This window comes from Carettochelys insculpta, chromosome 27, assembly GCF_033958435.1.
Source record: "Carettochelys insculpta isolate YL-2023 chromosome 27, ASM3395843v1, whole genome shotgun sequence".
Classification (NCBI taxonomy): Eukaryota; Metazoa; Chordata; order Testudines; family Carettochelyidae; genus Carettochelys; species Carettochelys insculpta.
Window position 1 is genome coordinate 6,258,993 of NC_134163.1, and position 17,717 is coordinate 6,276,709.

The following is a 17,717-nucleotide window of genomic DNA, read 5'->3' on the forward strand; positions in this document are numbered from 1 at the left end:
ACCCCAGATCTGCACTACCCCAGACACACTGAGTTGGGACAGCCATGTGTTACATCGTGTGTGGTGCTGCCTTTGCCCCCCTCACCTGCACTTTGGATCCACTCTCAGCTCTGTGGGCCGTGGACAAGTCACTTCCCTTTTACGTGCCTCAGTTTCCTCATCTGTAAATGGGGATCAATGACACTGACGTCCTTGGTAAAGTGCTTTGAGATCTCCTGATGGAAAGTGGTTTGTGCAAGATGGGGATTATTAACCAAAATCCATTCCTATGGAGCAGCCATCCCCAAAACGATTCCACAAACTAAGCAGAAAAAGGATGGGAGGGGCAGGGACTTGCCTAAAGTCATCCACAGATCAGCGAAAGAGCCAGGAACTCCCAGGACCTGTGAGGTGCAATCCAGCACTCAACCCAATAGGCAATGCTGCTTCAGCAGATGCTTTATGCCACTTGAAAATATAGCTCTCACTTCTAGCTGCAGAGGGACCTCCGTCTGGACACTTGAAAGCCACAAATTACCTATGCACAGAAAAACTAGGCGAGGTTATTTTTTGGATCAAGGGGACGCTAGTGTGTATGTGAGGGTGTGCCCGGCCCCTTCTAAGCCATGCTGCACTGTTAGACACAAAGGCCACTCAGGAGGACAGAGGAGGAGAGAACACAACACCTAAAACAGGATGCTGAGCTGCTCATGATAGCAAAGGACTTTCAGTCTAGACACACAGAAACTGGCCTGATTTAATTCAGTTGGGTTTTAAAGCAACTTTGATCACACACCTCTCTAGTGTGGACACTCTTAAATCAGTTCAAGAGGGAGGGCCTTCTCCTGGGAAAAGCTTAGTTTGGCTGGTTATCAAATTCAGAATCCAGTTACACTAAAACTAGTATAGTTTCTGTGTGCTGAGCAGGTGGAGGGATGTTAAGGGTTAACCGGTTAAGCAATATGGGCTAGAGGCAGGTGGTGGTCTAGCCCCACAGAAGCATCATGGGCAGGGGCGCTCCAGTCATGCCAGAGTATCCCTGTGAGCGGTGGCCCTGGGAAGGAGGGGCACCTGGGATGGCAGCACCCCCCACAGACAGGAGCTGCTCCAATCCATCTGGAGTGCCATCGCAGAAGGGAGCTGCTTCAGCTGGACCAGAGCACCCTGCGCTGCAGATGGGGGCTGCTCTGGCTGCACTGAAAGGCCAACTGCTCTGGAAGGCATCCCCAGTCACCTCCCTCAGCCCATCCCATTTAATTGATTAATTGGTTAAACCTAGTATTTAACCAGTTAACTGAATAAAAGGGATTTTACATCCCTGATACCCTCCCCTAAAACAGTCACATTAAAATTTCTAAAACCCACTCCTAGGATACCTTCTTCTGTGACACAGGTGATAGACACAGGAGATTTTCCAACAGCACTGCCAGTTTGACCCACACATGCACCCTTAGCCTCTTCCTATCCGACACTGAGCTATACCAGGGTGTGTCAGCAAAACACTCTCCACACCTTCTCCCCTCAAATATCTCCTCAGAGAACTGTCAGAAGCAAAGGGGAAGGAGGGTTACTAGGGCAGCATCCATAGGCCCACTCATCTCGAAGAACTGCAATCAATGCACAAGGTGAGTGTAATACCACGTCAGGGGACTTCTCAGCAGTTTCTCCATGAGCAGGAGGACGTTTCAGAATTGAGTCCAGAGCTGAAGATAGTACTGCTGTGACTAGAGCTTCCTCAGAGCTGATGGCATGGTTCTTTGAAAAGGTACATAGTAAAGCCCCACGTGATATCTCAGACACTGGACATTCTTCAGCAATACTATGGATGTTTCTTGTGACCTGGTAGAATGTGCCGTCGTTCTTTGAGAAGGATGAACACTTGCAGGCTCATAACAAATGAGATAACATCAAGCTACCCACCCTGATAGTCTCTGAGCAGAAACCAGACCTCTCTTGGTTATATCCACAGAGGAGATGAACAGCCTAGGTGACCTCTGAAATCACTTGGTCCCATCCAGGGAGAAGACCAGTGCTCTCATGACATCCAGGGTATGAAAATAAAACTCCTGCAGAGGTCTGCGGCCCCAGGAAAAAACAAAGGCAGATGAATAGATTGGATAAATCGGATGGAATGAGGACAATCAATGGGACACAAACATACCGGGATACAAAATATATCAGAAGGACAGAACAGGTTGTGCAGGCTGGGGAGTGGCACTATATGTGAAAGAAAATGTAGAATCAAATGAGGTAAAAATCTTCAACAAATCAAAATGTTCCACAGGCTCTCCATTGACAGAAATCCTATGCTCTAATAAGAATATAGGAGTAGGGATATATTATCATCCAGCTGACCAGGACAGTGATAGTGACTATGAAATGCTAAGGGAGATTAGAGAGGCAATCAAAATAAAAAAAACTCAATAATAGTAGGGGATTTCAATTATCCCCATATTGACTGGGTACATGCCACCTCAGGATGAGATGCAGAGACAAAATTTCTTGATACCTTAAATGACTGCTTCTTGGAGCAGCTGGTACAGGAACCCACAAAGGGAGAGGCAATTTTTTATTTAGTTCTGAGTGGAGTGCAGGATCTGGTCAAAGAGGTAACTGTAACAGGACTACTTGGAAATAGTGATCATAATATAATAACATTTAGCATTCCTGTGGTGGGAAGAACATCTCAGCAGTCCAACGCTGTGGCATTTAATTTCAGAAAGGGGAACTATGCAAAAATGAGGTTAGTTAAACAGAAATAAAAAGGTACAGTGACTAAAGTAAAATCCCTGCAAGCTGCATAAAAACTTCTCAAAGACACCATTATAGAGGCCCAACTTAAATGTATACCCCAAATTAAAAAATACAGTAAGAGACCCAAAAAAGAGCCACCATGGCGTAACAACCATGTAAAAGAAGCAGTGAGAGATTAAAAGGTATTTTTAAAAAGTGAACGTAAAATCCCAGTGAGGAGAATAGAAAGGAGCATATACACTACCAAATTAAGTGTAAAAATGTAATAAGAAAAGCCAAAAAGGAGTTTGAAGAACAGTGATCCAAAAACTCAAAAAGCAATAACAAAATGTTTTTAAGTACATCAGAAGCAGGAAGCCAGCTAAACAACCAGTGGGCCCCATAGACAAACAAGATACAAAATGAGCACTCAAAGATGACAAAATCTTTGTGGAGAAACTAAATGAATTGTTTGCTTGGGTCTTCACTGCTGAGGATGATAGGGAGATTCCCAAACTGGAGCTGTCCTGTGTAGGTGACAAATCTGAGGAATTGTCTAAGACTGAGGTGTCATTAGAGGATGTCTTCAAACTAATTGATAAACTTAACAGTAACAAGCCACCAGGATCAAACAGCATTCACCTAACAGTTCTGAAAGAACTCAAATGTGAAATTGTGGAACTATTAAATGTAATATATCCTTTAAATCAGCTTCTGTACCCAGTGACTGGCAGATAGCGAACATAACGTCAATATTTAAAAAGGGCTGTAGAGGCAATCCCTGCAATTACAGACCAGTAAGTCTAACGTCAGTACTGGGAAAATTAGTTGAAACTAAAGTAAGGAATAAAATTGTCACACTCACAGAAGAAGATAATTTGTTGGGCAAAAGTCAACATGGTTTCTGTAAAGGGAAATCCTGTTTTACTAATCTATCAGAGCTCTTTGAAGGGATCAATAAACATGTGAATAAGGAGGATCCAGTAGATATAGCATACTTAACTTTCCAGAAAGCCTTTGACAACACCCCTAACCAAAGGCTCTTACATAAATTAAGTTCTCATGGGATAAAAGGGAAGATCTTTTTCTTGCACTGAGAACTGGTTAAAAGACAGGAAACAAAGGGTAGGAATAAATGGTAAATTTTCAGAATGGAGACAGGTAACTAGTGGCATTCCCTAACCGTCAGTCCGAGGACCAATCCTTTTCAACTTATTCATAAATGATCTGCAGAAAGGGGTAAACTGTTGAGGTGACAAAGTTTGCAGATGATACTGAACTGCTCAAGGTAGCTAAGACCAAAACAGACTATGAAACGTCAAAAAGACCTCACAAAACTGAGTGATTGGGCAACAAAATGACAAATGAAATTTAATGTGGATAAACATCAAGTAATGCAGGTTGGAAAAAATAACTCCAACTAGACACACAATATTATGGGAGCTAATTTAGCTACAACTAATCAGGAAAGAGATCTTGGAGTCATTACGGATAGTTCTCTGAAAACACCCACACAGTGTGCAGTGGCAGTCAAAAAAGCAAACAGGAAGTTAGGAATCACTTAAAACCATGTCTCGAATACTGTGTACAGATATGTTCACCTCATCTAAAACAAGATATACTGGCATTAGAAGATTTCAGAAAAGGGCTACTAACATGGTTAGGGGATTTGAACAGGTCCCATATAAAGAGAAATTTTAAAGACTAGGACTTTTCACCTTAGAAAAGAGGAGACTGAGGGGGGATATGATAGAACATAAGAACATAAGAATGGCTATACTGGGTCAGACCAAAGGTCCATCCAGCCCAGTATCCCGTCTGCCGACAGTGGCCAATGCCAGGTGCTCCAGAGAAGGAGAACAGAAGACAATGATCAAGTGATTTATCTCCTGCCATCCATCTCCTGCCCCTGTACTGAAGGCTAGGGCACCATACTTTATCCTGGCTAATAGCCATTTATGGACCTAACCTGCAAAAATTTATCGAGCTCTTTTTTAAACCCTAATAGAGTCCTGGCCTTCACAGCCTCCTCCAGCAAGGAGTTCCACAGGTTGACTGTGCGCTGTGTGAAGAAAAATTTCCTTTTATTAGTTTTGAACCTACTACCCATCAATTTCATTTGGTGTCCCCTAGTTCTTGTATTATGGGAAAAGGTAAATAAATTTTCTATGTTCACTTTCTCCACACCATTCATGACTTTATATACCTCTATCATATCACCCCTCAATCACCTCTTTTCCAGACTGAAAAGTCCCAGTCTCTCTAGCCTCTCCCCATATGGGACCCGTTCCAAACCCCTAATCATCTTAGTCGCCCTTTTCTGTACCTTTTCTAATGCCAATATATCTTTTTTGAGGTGAGGAGACCACATCTGCACGCAGTACTCAAGATGTGGGCGTACCATAGTTTTATATAGGGGAAGTATGATATCTTTTGTCTTATTATCTATCCCTTTTTTAATAATTCCTAACATCCTATTTGCTTTACTAACTGCCGCTGCACACTGCGTGGATGTGTTCAGAGAACTATCCACTATAACTCCAAGATCCCTTTCCTGATCTGTCGTAGCTAAATTTGACCCCTTCATGTTGTACGTGTAATTTGGGTTATTTTTTCCAATGTGCATTACCTTACACTTACCCACATTAAATTTCATTTGCCATTTTGCTGCCCAATCACTCAGTTTGCTGAGATCTTTTTGTAGTTCTTCACAATCCCTTTTGGTTTTGACTGTCCTGAACAACTTGGTGTCATCTGCAAACTTTGCCACCTCACTGCTTACCTCATTTTCTAAATCATTGATGAACGAGTTGAACAAGATTGGTCCCAGGACTGACCCCTGGGGAACACCACTAGTTACCCCCCTCCATTGTGAAAATTTACCATTTATTCCAACCCTTTGTTTTCTGTCTTTTAACCAATTCCCGATCCATGAAAGGATCTTTCCTCCTATCCCATGACCGCCTAATTTACATAACAGCCTTTGGTGTGGGACCGTGTCAAAGGCTTTCTGGAAATCTAGGTATATTATGTCCACTGGGTGCCCCTTGTCCACATGTTTATTAACCCCTTCAAAGAATTCTAATAGATTAGTTAGACACGACTTCCCTCTGCAGAAACCATGCTGACTTTTGCCCAACAATTCGTGCTCTTCTACATGCCTTGCAATTTTATTCTTTACTATTGTTTCTACTAATTTGCCTCGTACTGATGTTAGACTTATCGGTCTATGGCTACGTCTACATGTGAAGCCTACATCGAAGTAGCCTATTTTGATGTGGCGTCATCGAAATAGGCTATTTCGATGAATAACGTCTACACGTCCTCCAGGGCTGGCAACGTTGATGTTCAACATCGACGTTGCGCAGCACCACATCGAAATAGGCGCTGCGAGGGAACGTCTACACGCCAAAGTAGCACACATCGAAATAAGGGTGCCAGGCACAGCTGCAGACAGGGTCACAGGGCGGACTCAACAGCAAGCCGCTCCCTTAAAGGGCCCCTCCCAGACACAGATGCACTAAACAACACAAGATACACAGAGCCGACAACTGGTTGCAGACCCTGTGCATGCAGCATGGATCCCCAGCTGCAGCAGCAGCAGCCAGAAGCCCTGGGCTAAGGGCTGCTGCACACGGTGACCATAGAGCCCTGCAGGGGCTGGAGAGAGAGCGTCTCTCAACCCCTCAGCTGATGGCCGCCATGGTGGACCCCGCTATTTTGAAGTTGCGGGACGCGCAACGACTACACGGTCCCTACTTCGACGTTGAACGTCGAAGTAGGGCGCTATTCCCATCCCCTCATGGGGTTAGCGGCTTCGACGTCTCGCCGCCTAACGTCGATGTTAACATCGAAATAGCGCCCAACACCTGTAGCCGTGACGGGCGCTATTTCGAAGTTAGTGCCGCTTCTTCGAAGTAGCGTGCACGTGTAGACACGGCTTATAATTGCCAGGGTCTCCTCTGGAGCCTTTTTTAAATATTGGCGTTATATTGGCCGTCTTCCAGTCATTGGGTACCGAAGCGGATTTAAAGGATAGGTTACAAACCACTGTTAATAACTCCGCAATTTCACATTTGAGTTCTTTCAGAACCCTTGGGTGAATACCGTCTGGTCCTAGAGACTTGTTACTATTCAGCTTATCAATTAACTCCAAAACCTCCTCTAATGTCACTTCAATCTGGGAGAGTTCCTCAGATTTGTTACCTAAAAAGGCTGGCTCAGAGGTGACAAATAAAATCATGAGCGGTCAATAAAATCATGAGCAGTGTGGAGAGGGTGAATAAAGAAAAGTTATTTACTTGTTCACTTAATATAAGAGCTAGGGGACACCAAATGAAATTAACAGGCAGCAGGTTTAAAACAAATAAAAGAAAGTTCTTCTTCACACAGTGCACAGTCAACCTGTGGAACTCCTTGCCAGAGGAGGCTGTGAAGGCTGGGACTATATCAGGGTTTTAAAAAGAGATAGATAAATTCATGGAGGTTAGGTCCATTAATGGCTATTAGTCAGGATGAGTAAAGAATGGAGTCCCTAGTCTCTGTTTGTCAGAGGCTGGAGATGAATGGCAGGAGAGAGATCGTTTCCTGTTCGGTTCAGTCCCTCTGGGGCACCTGGCATTGGCCACTACCGGCAGACAGAACGCTGGGCTGGACAGACCTTTGGTCTGACACAGAACTGCCGTTCTTATGTTCTTATGTGAGGTGGAACTCTGAGGGAAACTTTAGGTAAGAATTTAGAACCTGAGTGTAAAGAAACCTTCTAAAGGGAAGATCCACCACCAAGGTGCCAATCTCCCTAACTTTATGGGTGTTGCGATGGCTCTAAAAGAAGTCTGCCTTCTTAGATACATGGAGGAGAGAAGAGGGTGCTAATATTTCAAATGGATGTTTCAAAAGGTAACCGAGTATCAGGCTGAGGTTCCTGGTTGGGAAGTGGTTTGTAGTCTGGGGGTAGAGATTCCTCAAATGCATAAAAAGCATGAACAAATACAGTGTGAATCAATATTGAAAAACTCTCTGTATGTGGATGAAAGGCTGATACTATGGCCAAATGGCCCTTAGCTGAGCTGATATCTTCAATTTCTTCAGATCCAGCAGATGATCCTGGATTGTCTCCTGTTGGGGGCCAGCAGCCACTACTGCCAGGACCTCGGAGACCACTCTTGAAGCCGAGAAGTGATCCAAGAGGTCTCGAGAGCTGGCTGAGGTCAAGGCAATGAAGAAGGAACCGAGGGCTGTTCACCCGCTCATCCCTATATGGCTTCAGTGTCCGGCACGAGGAGGCACAGAGCGCGTGTGAAACCAAAAAAGACACTGCTAGCAGAAAAGTTTACCATTAAGGACTCAAGCGACAGGTGCGCCTGAAGTGGAGCAGCTACTACTTGAAGAATTTTCTATCAATGCAGCAATTGCTGCTCGGAGATGGATTCACTGCGGCGACAGACAAACCCCACTCCCGCTATAGGTAACACAGCAGTTGCCTGTAAGTGGTGCAGCTGCTGCTCCTGTTTGGAAGACATGGCTTTAGGCTCGCACTATTAAGGCTGTCGAAGCCCTTCACAAACACTCCTTTATTCAGTTTTAACACAAACGGAAACCATACATCAATAAGGGGCTTTGACTTCGCCCACCACTCGGAGGCACCCACGTCTGGAACACAGCAGCTGTTTAACCCCTCACTGAGCCGCTACGTTTTTGTTTTGGACAGGAAGGGTAGAATACCCTGCAGGGACAAGTCTTCAGAAGAAGGTGACCTGGACCAGGAGCCAGGTCTAACACTGATGGAAAGACCCACTTCCACTCACACACCATGAGGGAGCACTGCCTCCAAGGAGGAAACGCTCCATGCTGTATCACTGGCCTCTGGAGGGCTCCCATCCCAATTTGAGAGAGCCGATGCCCAAGCTGGCCAAGCCGTACGTCGGCCATAAGGAACAAAGGCAGTGACTCTGGAATTCCAAAGGCAGCTGTGAGGGAGCTCCCGGCTGCGCAGAGAGCTCGCGCAGCAGCTGTTGATCTGAATCAGAGCCATGCTCTTGCAAGCCCTCACCACAGGCAGGCTGAACAGTACTCTCCAGGACAGGGCATATAGAGCATGGGGTCTTGGGGCCACTCCCTGGTCTGCCCGTCCCCAGCTGTTACTGCAGGGAACTGCCAGCAGCCACAAAGCGTTAGAGATGGCTGCTGACCAGAAAAACCCGACTGCAGCTTGCATGGGTCAGCATGGAGCCTCGGATAAGATTGGTGCAATATCAGCCGCACACAGCCTAGCAAGAAGTGACATCCCAGACACAAAATCAACAGCACCCGGCACAAGGATATCTCTAGATCCTACTGGGCAATCTGTAGAGTGATCGCTCTTTGTGATGAGGAAGGAGCTCAGGTACCATCGTGACAGGCCAGGAACAAGACCCTAAAGAACACAGAATCATGAGGGCGGATGGGGAACTAGTGATATTTTACTTGCCCACCACAACCAGTCACCAGCCTGGGAATGTAGATGATGGGTTAAATATTTGAGACACCCTCTATCTTAGGACTATTCCGCAAGGATCTAGGTCTCTACTTCTTAAGATGTTCTTCACAGAGGGCAAATATTTCACAATGGGCTCATCAATCTAGAGGAAAAGGGACCAAGATGATCCAGTGGATAGAAGCTGAAGCCAGACAAATTGCGACTAGAAATAAGGTGTGTGTTTTTAATGGTGTGAGTAATTAACAGAACAATTTACCCAGAGGCCTGGTGGAGTCTCCATCACTGACAATTTCTGAACCAAGATGAGATGTTTTTCTACAGGATCTGCCTCAGAATTATTTTGGGGCAACTCTCTGGCCAGTGTTAAGCAGGAGCTCAGACCACAGGGTGATGATGGTCCCGACTGTTCTTGAATCTGTGGATCTACAATCCCACAACAAACAGAAGGGAGGAAATAGGAAATAAATAGATCACATTTGTGCCTCTAAATCTCTTCTGGTTTTGTTTTTCCCTCTTTTTAAATAAAACTTCTAACATTTTAGATCCCAACTGGCACAAGCAGCCCCTGATTTTATTGGTTTCTATGATCACGATGTCAGACACCCAAGGGAGACCTACTGATCAAGTTATGAGGTGGAGTCTCATCTCCAGATGTCTTCAAATCTAGACCCGGTGCCCTTCTGGAAGATGCTTTAGCCCAGGGGTTTTCAACTCTTTTTTCACTTGCAGACCTCTAAAATATTTTGAATGGAGGTGCAGAGCCCTTTGGAAATCTTAGACATACAGTCTGTGTATCCTCAGTGGTCCAGGTTGAAAGCCACTGTTCTATGGTAACAAAAACGTTTGATGGACCCCTTAGACATAGTCCATGGAGCCTACGTCTAAAACCACTGCATTAGCCAAACAAAAGTGACTTGACTCAACATAGGGGTAACAAGGTGCAATCCTCCAGTCCACGATACCAAGGAGGTCAGACAGGATGCTCTATTGGTCCCGTCTGGCTTTATACAGATACATATGTATCTAAGTCCTTGCTCAACTGAAGTCAATGGCAAACTCCCCCTGACTTCCACAGGGCCAGGACGTCAGCCCATGGACATGTCTGTCAGAGGGGGGTGAGCAGCCCCAGAACCCATTGACGACAGACAGCAGGTTTCTTGGTACCCAGCACTCCCCGCCTGTATTGGACTGGGCACCTGGAGATAACGCACCGACTGGCCTGAGCCATGAGCCCTTACTCTAAGGGTCACAAAACCCAGTATTTGCTATGGGCAAGGGGGATCCTGGCTTACTGGGAGTGGGATCCCAAGACAGTACTGGAGACCAACGGTCCCTTTCCACAGGACATCCACAATCCAGCCCACCCCAGGGTCTAGCCTGACTCTCTGCCTGTCAGCCGTTGGCCTCACACTGCATGGTCAGCAAGGAGATCCTATGGGGGCTCTTATGTCGTGGACACCAACCTGCCATTGGACTGAGATCCCCGACCAGGGGTACCCAGTGGATGGACAGGAACCCAACAGAGGCAGCTCCAGGCTTTCACCAGGGCTAGGGAAAGGCTGTGAGGTGTCCCTGAGGTGTTAGTGGCTCTTGAGAGGGAAGGGAAGGGAATGGGTTAACCAACACTAATATTTGATGGAGCCCACTGGCCTCCAGATAGGTGCCCTTCTGCCAGCTGAGCAGGTCATCTGGATGTCCAGCTGAGCCCCTCTGAGGGACCCTGCTTGGTCTATCGAGGCTGGATCTGGCCACTCTGAAGTCAGCACCGAAGAGCAGAACAGCTGGAAGGGCAGGAGATGTGGCTGCTGGGTTGGAGGCTCACAGACTTTTGGGAAGAACCTCAAAATTTGAGCAGCAGGGCTAGATGGGGGGCCGGGGGAAGAGGACACTCCAGGGCAGATGCCTGAGAGAGTGTGGGGGCTCGCTAATCATGGCACGTAGGTCCGGGGCAGAGGGCTGGCGGGGGAGGAGCCCAAAGGTCTGCTGGGGGGGATGCAATTCCACTGATGCTCCAAGCTCAGGGCAGCAGCTGGGTTCCAGGTGTGAATCAGAGCCTTGAACCCCAGCCTCCGCGAGCTGAGCTTGCGGGTCTTGTGAGCTACATGTGGAAGGGGAGAGGGCTGAAGCTCGGTTAGGGACAGAGAGAGGAGCCAGGGCTCTTTGAGGGTCTATCAGTAAAGCTGCTGCTCACTCTGCCTCCCTCAGCTCCGCCAGCAAGCCAGAGCCCAGGCCCCTCAGCTAGCATGAGGGAATACTGGCCAACCAAAGGTGGACAAGGCCTTGGGAACCTGAGACAGTGGCTCGAGCTCCCATGGGAGCTGTGAATGGCTCCAGCAAAGGAGCAGGAACCCACAGGCGCATGGGCACCTCCAACATAGTTCAGCTCATCCACTGGCCCACATTCAGCCTCCCCATTGTTATTCAATAACCCTCTGCCTTGTGCTGGCAGCATCCATCAATGGGTCTCCCAGCACTTCACAGCTCTCAGCCAAGCCATGCTCTGGCCTAGCACCATTTCTCCCATTCCACAAATGGGAGAAAACTGAGTCACAGGGTGGAAGGAACTTGCCGAAGCTCAGCAACACGGTTCCATCACCCAGGAGTCCGGGTCAGTGGCAGGGCTGGGAATGGAACCCAGGAGTCCGGGTCCCAAGCTTTGTGGCTTTACCACTCCCTTCCTTTCTGGCTTTGTGTTTAATTCCTTCCCCAGTTCAAATTACAAGCAAAACAGGGTTTGCCAGCCACACCCAAGCACACTTTTGCCCAGGCACCTCCAGATCCCTGCGATTGGGCATGTCCCTCGGGAAGGTGCTGGACTGGGCACAGGGTCACCACAGGACAGGGAGTGGGGCATGTCGGAGCTGCATAAGGGCTCCCCAGACACTGGCTTCACAAGGTGCCATAGGGCAGAGGGTTTGCAGGATGGGCTCAAACCCTGGGTCCTATGGAGTCAGAAACTGACCAATCCCACAGTCATGCCTGCAGAGAGGGCTCAGTAGCCAGGCCCACAGGCAGCTTACCACTCACCTGGCACCAGGCACACACCGGATATACATGCAGCCGACCCGGTTTCCCCGGCCGCTCTTGGTTAGAAACACCTCAATGGTGTCCAGCTCCCGCTGGGCGTACTGGAAATCTGCCCGGTCCGTCAAATGCAGCCTCCATCGCCCAGCTGCCCCTCCTCTCAGGGAGCTGGTGCTGCCCGCAGGCTCAGGCTCGGGGACGATGGCGTATGTGGGCTCCGGGGGCAGGAAGGCCAGCTTGGCTGCTATCCGGCTGGGGCAGGGCGGGCAGCAGAAGAGACAGCACAGCTCACTCACCGACAGCCCGTTCATGGCAGTGGCGTCACACCCAGTCAGTCCAGTTTTCAATTTAACAAACAAAAATCAAAAGAGTTTTAAACCAATGAGCAGGTCTGGCCCGGTAGCAGCCCGTCTCCTCAGCTCCCCTCGCCGGTCGTCAGAATCTATGCGCCCGGTCCCTCCTGCGCACCCCCGCGCCGGTCCAGCTAGGGTCTCTCTGGCCATCCGCACCAGTCAGCTGCCACCTAGGACCAGAGGAGGGTGGATAAGGGGTTAATGAGAAACTACATGCAGTGCCAGAGGGCAAAAAGAGCATCTCCGCGGAGGCTGTGAAAGTTACACAATCCGCACCCCTCCCCAGACAAACACACACAGCACAACTACAGGATCCTCCCCAGAAAAACACACACAGCACAAACAACACACACTCCTCCCCAGAAAACACAAACAATGTATGTAATACACACTCTTCCCTGGAAAACACACAGGCATCCCCTCACCCAACAACGCGTGCTTTACACATACACAATGCAACCCCATTGTTAGAAAATACACAGCCCACACACACACAAAATATGCCACCCTCACTCCAAACCACACAAAACCCTCTCACCAAAATGATACACAATTGACTCACACAACACTCTTCTCACTAACACACAGTTAACACTCCTCCCTGTAAAATGCACAAAACCCACCCACGCAATACACATATCCTCATCAAAAACATGTCCACACAATGTGCTCACCTCACTGAAAACCACACACAAACCACCCAGACAACACACAACAGTAATTAAAAGCCACACACAGCACACCCACACAATGCACTTCAGTCATCCAAACCCACACATAGCACACAAACCCTCACCGAAACCCCCACAAACTCACCTCCACACCATGCTCCACTCACTGAAAACTGCACACAATTCACCCACCACCAAAATCACACACAGCTCAGCCACGCAAGGCACCCACAACCCCACACACACTCCTGCGGACAACAACCACATGCTACCTGCACCATGCACCTACCGCAGCCACATTCTGACCAAAGCACACTGCTCAGTACACACAGCACAACACCGCCTGCGCCTCAAACCCCACACACTATACAATGCACAGTGCTCACCAGGGCCCTGATCCTGCAATCTGATGACTGAGAGAGTCTTTGTCCCCACCCACTCAGCTCTGAGGTGCAGGGGGGAAGGGGCTAGCGCACTGCAGCTGGTACCACCATACGACTAGTAGCACGGAACCACGTCCACTCCAGAGATCACACAATGCCTTGCACACCAGTGGGAAATCTGTTGCACACGCTCCTGACAGGAAACAGAACTTAACACACACACACACACACACACACACACACACACACACGGTTTCTGCAAGCGTGGGCAGAGCCCCCCCACTGAGGACAGTAGTCCAGACCCCAAGGAATTCCACCCCAGCTGCTTCCGCAAGGCTGGGAAAGAGGAAAGGGTGGAGGGGGAGCCAGGCCTGGACAAGTCAGCATGGAACGCAGGGCACAGAGGGAAATACTTCTTTGCCGAATAACTGGGTTCCCCACCCCAGCATGACTGGGTTCCTCCCTCCCCAGCCTGGGGCCAAATTCTACTCTCACCCCAGTGTAAATCCGGAGTAGCTGTGCTGGAGTCAGTGGAATTCCTCCAGATTTAGGCCTGGGTCAGCGAAAGCAGGATTGGGCCTCTGCTGTGACTTCCCCCAGCCCTCCTGACTTAACCTGTTTGGGGGTGGGAGGAAGATGGACAAGAATCTATTCACTCCCCCCCCCGCACACACCCCCAACAATTAATCCCAGGATCAGCATCTTGCTTCCTTCCCTTTCATTCCTCCCTCCTGCTGGGATTGACTTTTTTTTTCCTCTGTGCAGCTAGTTGGCAGAACAGCCCCTCCCCGCATTACATAAATGCTACACGGGAGACATGCAACACAGAGAAACACGTCTGCCCACACAGACATGTGTGTGCAACACAGACAAGGAGACCCAAGGGATCCATGTGCTCTCCAACACACCTGCTGCGTGACCTGTTTGTGGGTCACACATGCCTGGCTTTACCCCACACGTGTACAGCACTGACAGGCACACCACGGACAGCCCACACAAAGCACCAGTGCACGTGTTCTCTCCCAGCCACTACACAAGACCAAACCCGGCTACATGTCCCCACACCCTGATCACCAGGATTACAAGCACACACCTGAGGGTACTACAGACAGGCAAGAGAGAAACACTGGAGGTCACCCTACACGCTCACGCCCATGCCTGTCTACACTACAGCCCCATTTCACCAGACCATAGCTGCATCTTAGATCACACACCTGCCTGTACTAGACTCAGAGACACACACCTATCTGCACCACACAGACATTTGCACAACATACACGCCCGCACACGCGCGCGCGCGCACACACACACACACACACACACTTACTGATCTCTACTACTGACACCAACACACGGAAGTGTTTCTGCTCCCCACACACACTTGCCTCTGTCCCCAGGCCCGGCCGATGAAACCCAGACCGGCCCTGCCCCCACCCTCCCAGGCTCTAACTCCGAAGTGGGGCGCGCGGGGGGCGGGGGTCTTGTAGTCCGTGCTGGGAAGGGGCCCTCCACCCCGGGCCACCCCACGCGCGGCTCCCCAGGCACCTGTGATATTCACGCCCCCATACTGCAGGCGGGCACGATCGGAGCCGCAGACTGTGCAGCTGTCGAGGGCGGCCGGAGCAAGACACCCGCAGCCCCGGACGGGGGACGGGGAGCAGAGGGAAGCGGGGAGGGGAAATCAGCTGCTAGTGGTACTGGGGTGATAGCAGCTGGGGGAGGCGCTACGGGCGGGCGGGGGCTGCAGGGGGCCAGGGGTGCAGGGGAACGGCCGCGCGTTCTGGGCTGGGTGTGTAGGGGACCGGGCTAGGCCGGGGGTGCAGGAGACCGGCGGGGGTGCTAGGCCGGGCGGGGGGTGCAGGAGACCGGCGGCGGTGCTAGGCCGGGCGGGGGGCGCTAGGTTGGGCACCTCGGTCCCTTGTCCGTTGCAATGTCCGGAGCGGGGCCCCCAGGATCAGCGCCGGCGACGCGCCCCGCTCCCGGCAGGATCGTTGCTGTCCGATCCGGAGCAGCGCCGGGCCCGCTGGCGCACTAAGGAGCCCGAGCCGGGCGCTGCCTCCCGCATCCCCCCGGGCCCCTCCAGCCGGGCCCGGCGCGTCGCTGCTGCTCCCGGACGCTCCAGGCTGCTGGGCCGGTGCAGCCCGAGTCCCCTCCCCTGGCTCTCAGCGGCGGATGTGACAGCAGCGCAGCCCGCACTGGAAGTGACGCCTCCTCCGGAGTCCTGCTCCTGCACGGCCCCCGGGAAGGAGGAGCGGGAGCCTGGTGCAACGGCACGGAGCGGGCAGGGGGCTGCGTGCAGGGTCCCCGCCTCGAAAGGCTGCGAGCTCCCCGGGCTGCACCTTACCATTCCCCCCCTGCAGAGGCTGCGTGGCCCCGGGCTGCAGCGACCCCCCCCCCGCGAAGGACTGCCTGCTCAGGGGCTGTTCCCCCCGCCAGGGACCGCGTGCTCACAAGCTGCCGCCACTCCCCCCCCACGCGCCCCGACGTGTGAACCCCGGGGTGCATGCTTCGTGCAGCTCGTGCATGCGGGATGAATAATTAATAGGCAGCAGCAATCTCCCCCAGCCCTCCCCCCGCCGCGCCCCGTTTTGCATGGCTACTATTTTCATGCACCCCCTACCCCTCTCCCTGCGAGCCAGTTGCACACTTTCTACTAGGACCCGCTGGTTACTCTGGGATAGGTGGGGTATTAACACTTGAGGTGCTGTACTGTAGTGACATTGCTTACTTGCAGGCTGGGCAAGAGACTGGGGCTTCTTGCTCAGGAACAGAAGTGCCAGAAGCTGGAGTTTCCTTCAAGCTGCATTAAAAACTCTTGGATTAGCAAGAAGAGGCCACTCAAGCCAGGAGGTGAGCAGGAAGGGTTTGCAGAGTAGTGTGCCAGGCAGGCAACCCCTCTCCCCCATACCATTGCTGGCATGACCCAGACTGGGCCCCTGGTGAATCAGGGATAAAATAACAACACTTAGCAACTTCCTTGAGCTTTCCCTCGGTGGATCTCAAAGCACTTTACAGAAAGGGAAGCTGAGGCACGGGGGTGTTTGTAAGCCAAGGCTAGAATCCAGGCAGCAATGTAGACAGAAGCCTGCTCTCTTCCTGCTTTTGCTGCACAGCCTTGGCCCACTCACTTCTTGCCTCCCCTGAATGGTGTGTCTATTTCAGGTGTCAGCTTGGGACAGGTGCTGTCCCTTACTACCTGGATGTACAGCTCCCAGCGTAACCAGGTCTCTAGGCATGCCCATGACACAAATAACAGCTCCCCCACTCCAGTACCTATCACATTGCAGACCTAAGCCATAAAACGCCTGTGCTGCTGTCAGGCGGGTGCATAACTGCCCCTTGTGTTACCGTGATATCTGAGGATGTCATGGGTTTTTGGCCTGCGCAAGGCAGGGCAGTGATCTCCATTGTACAGACGGGGGCAGCTGAGACACAGGGACACTATGTGACGTGGCCAAGGGCCATGCAAAGGAGCTGTGGCAGAGCATCAGTTTGACCCCAGATCTCCCACCTGCTAGCCAAGCTCCCTGTCCATCCTTCGTCTGTCCTGTAGGAGTGATCCAGTTGTACTAAATAAGTCAAACTAGCCTCGCATTTTAATTTGTATTACAAATAACATGGTCATAACAGCTAAGAAAAGGCTAAAACGTAAGTAAGTTGCTGAGTCCAATGAAACAGGGGCACCCCCGGGGCCTTTTGCCCCAGGCTAAATCAGTGTAAATTCACACCTGCAGTTTAATTGCTGCAGCTTGTCCCTGCAGACAAGCTCTCACTACAACCCAATGTATCTAAATAATTTCAAAAATTCACTGCAGTTACTGAAGCACCAAGCACCCAGTTCAGATCTAACTTGGGGAAATGCAGGTCTTTGAAATATTCAGAGCCTCATTCTCAGCCATGCCAAACCGGCAGCGTAAAGGAGCTTTTAAGTGGGTGGATGTAGCCCAAGGATTCCAAACTGGCCCAGCCTCCTGTTCCCAACACAGGGGCATTTTGGGGCATGACCAGAGTGCTCTGTGCTATGGCCTGTGGCCGGGAGGCAGTAGCTCCCATGTTAGAGCAGCCTGAGAGCTGCTCTGGGTACACCAGAAGCTGA

At 50.5% G+C, this 17,717-nt stretch overlaps 1 protein-coding gene across 1 annotated transcript in view; it reads right to left on the bottom strand.

Annotated features, from left to right (window-relative positions):
- ABHD17A (abhydrolase domain containing 17A, depalmitoylase) overlaps positions 1–15,797 on the bottom strand; it is a 28,547-nt gene extending 12,750 nt beyond the window's left edge. The window contains exons 1-2 of the mRNA XM_074978564.1: positions 15,531–15,797; positions 12,218–12,737 (exon numbers count right to left, since the gene is read on the bottom strand). Of these exons, the coding sequence (XP_074834665.1) occupies positions 12,218–12,525 (308 nt within the window). The 5' untranslated portion in view covers positions 12,526–12,737; positions 15,531–15,797. The remainder of the gene's footprint in view (positions 1–12,217; positions 12,738–15,530) is intronic.
- Positions 15,798–17,717: the final 1,920 nt, after the last annotated feature.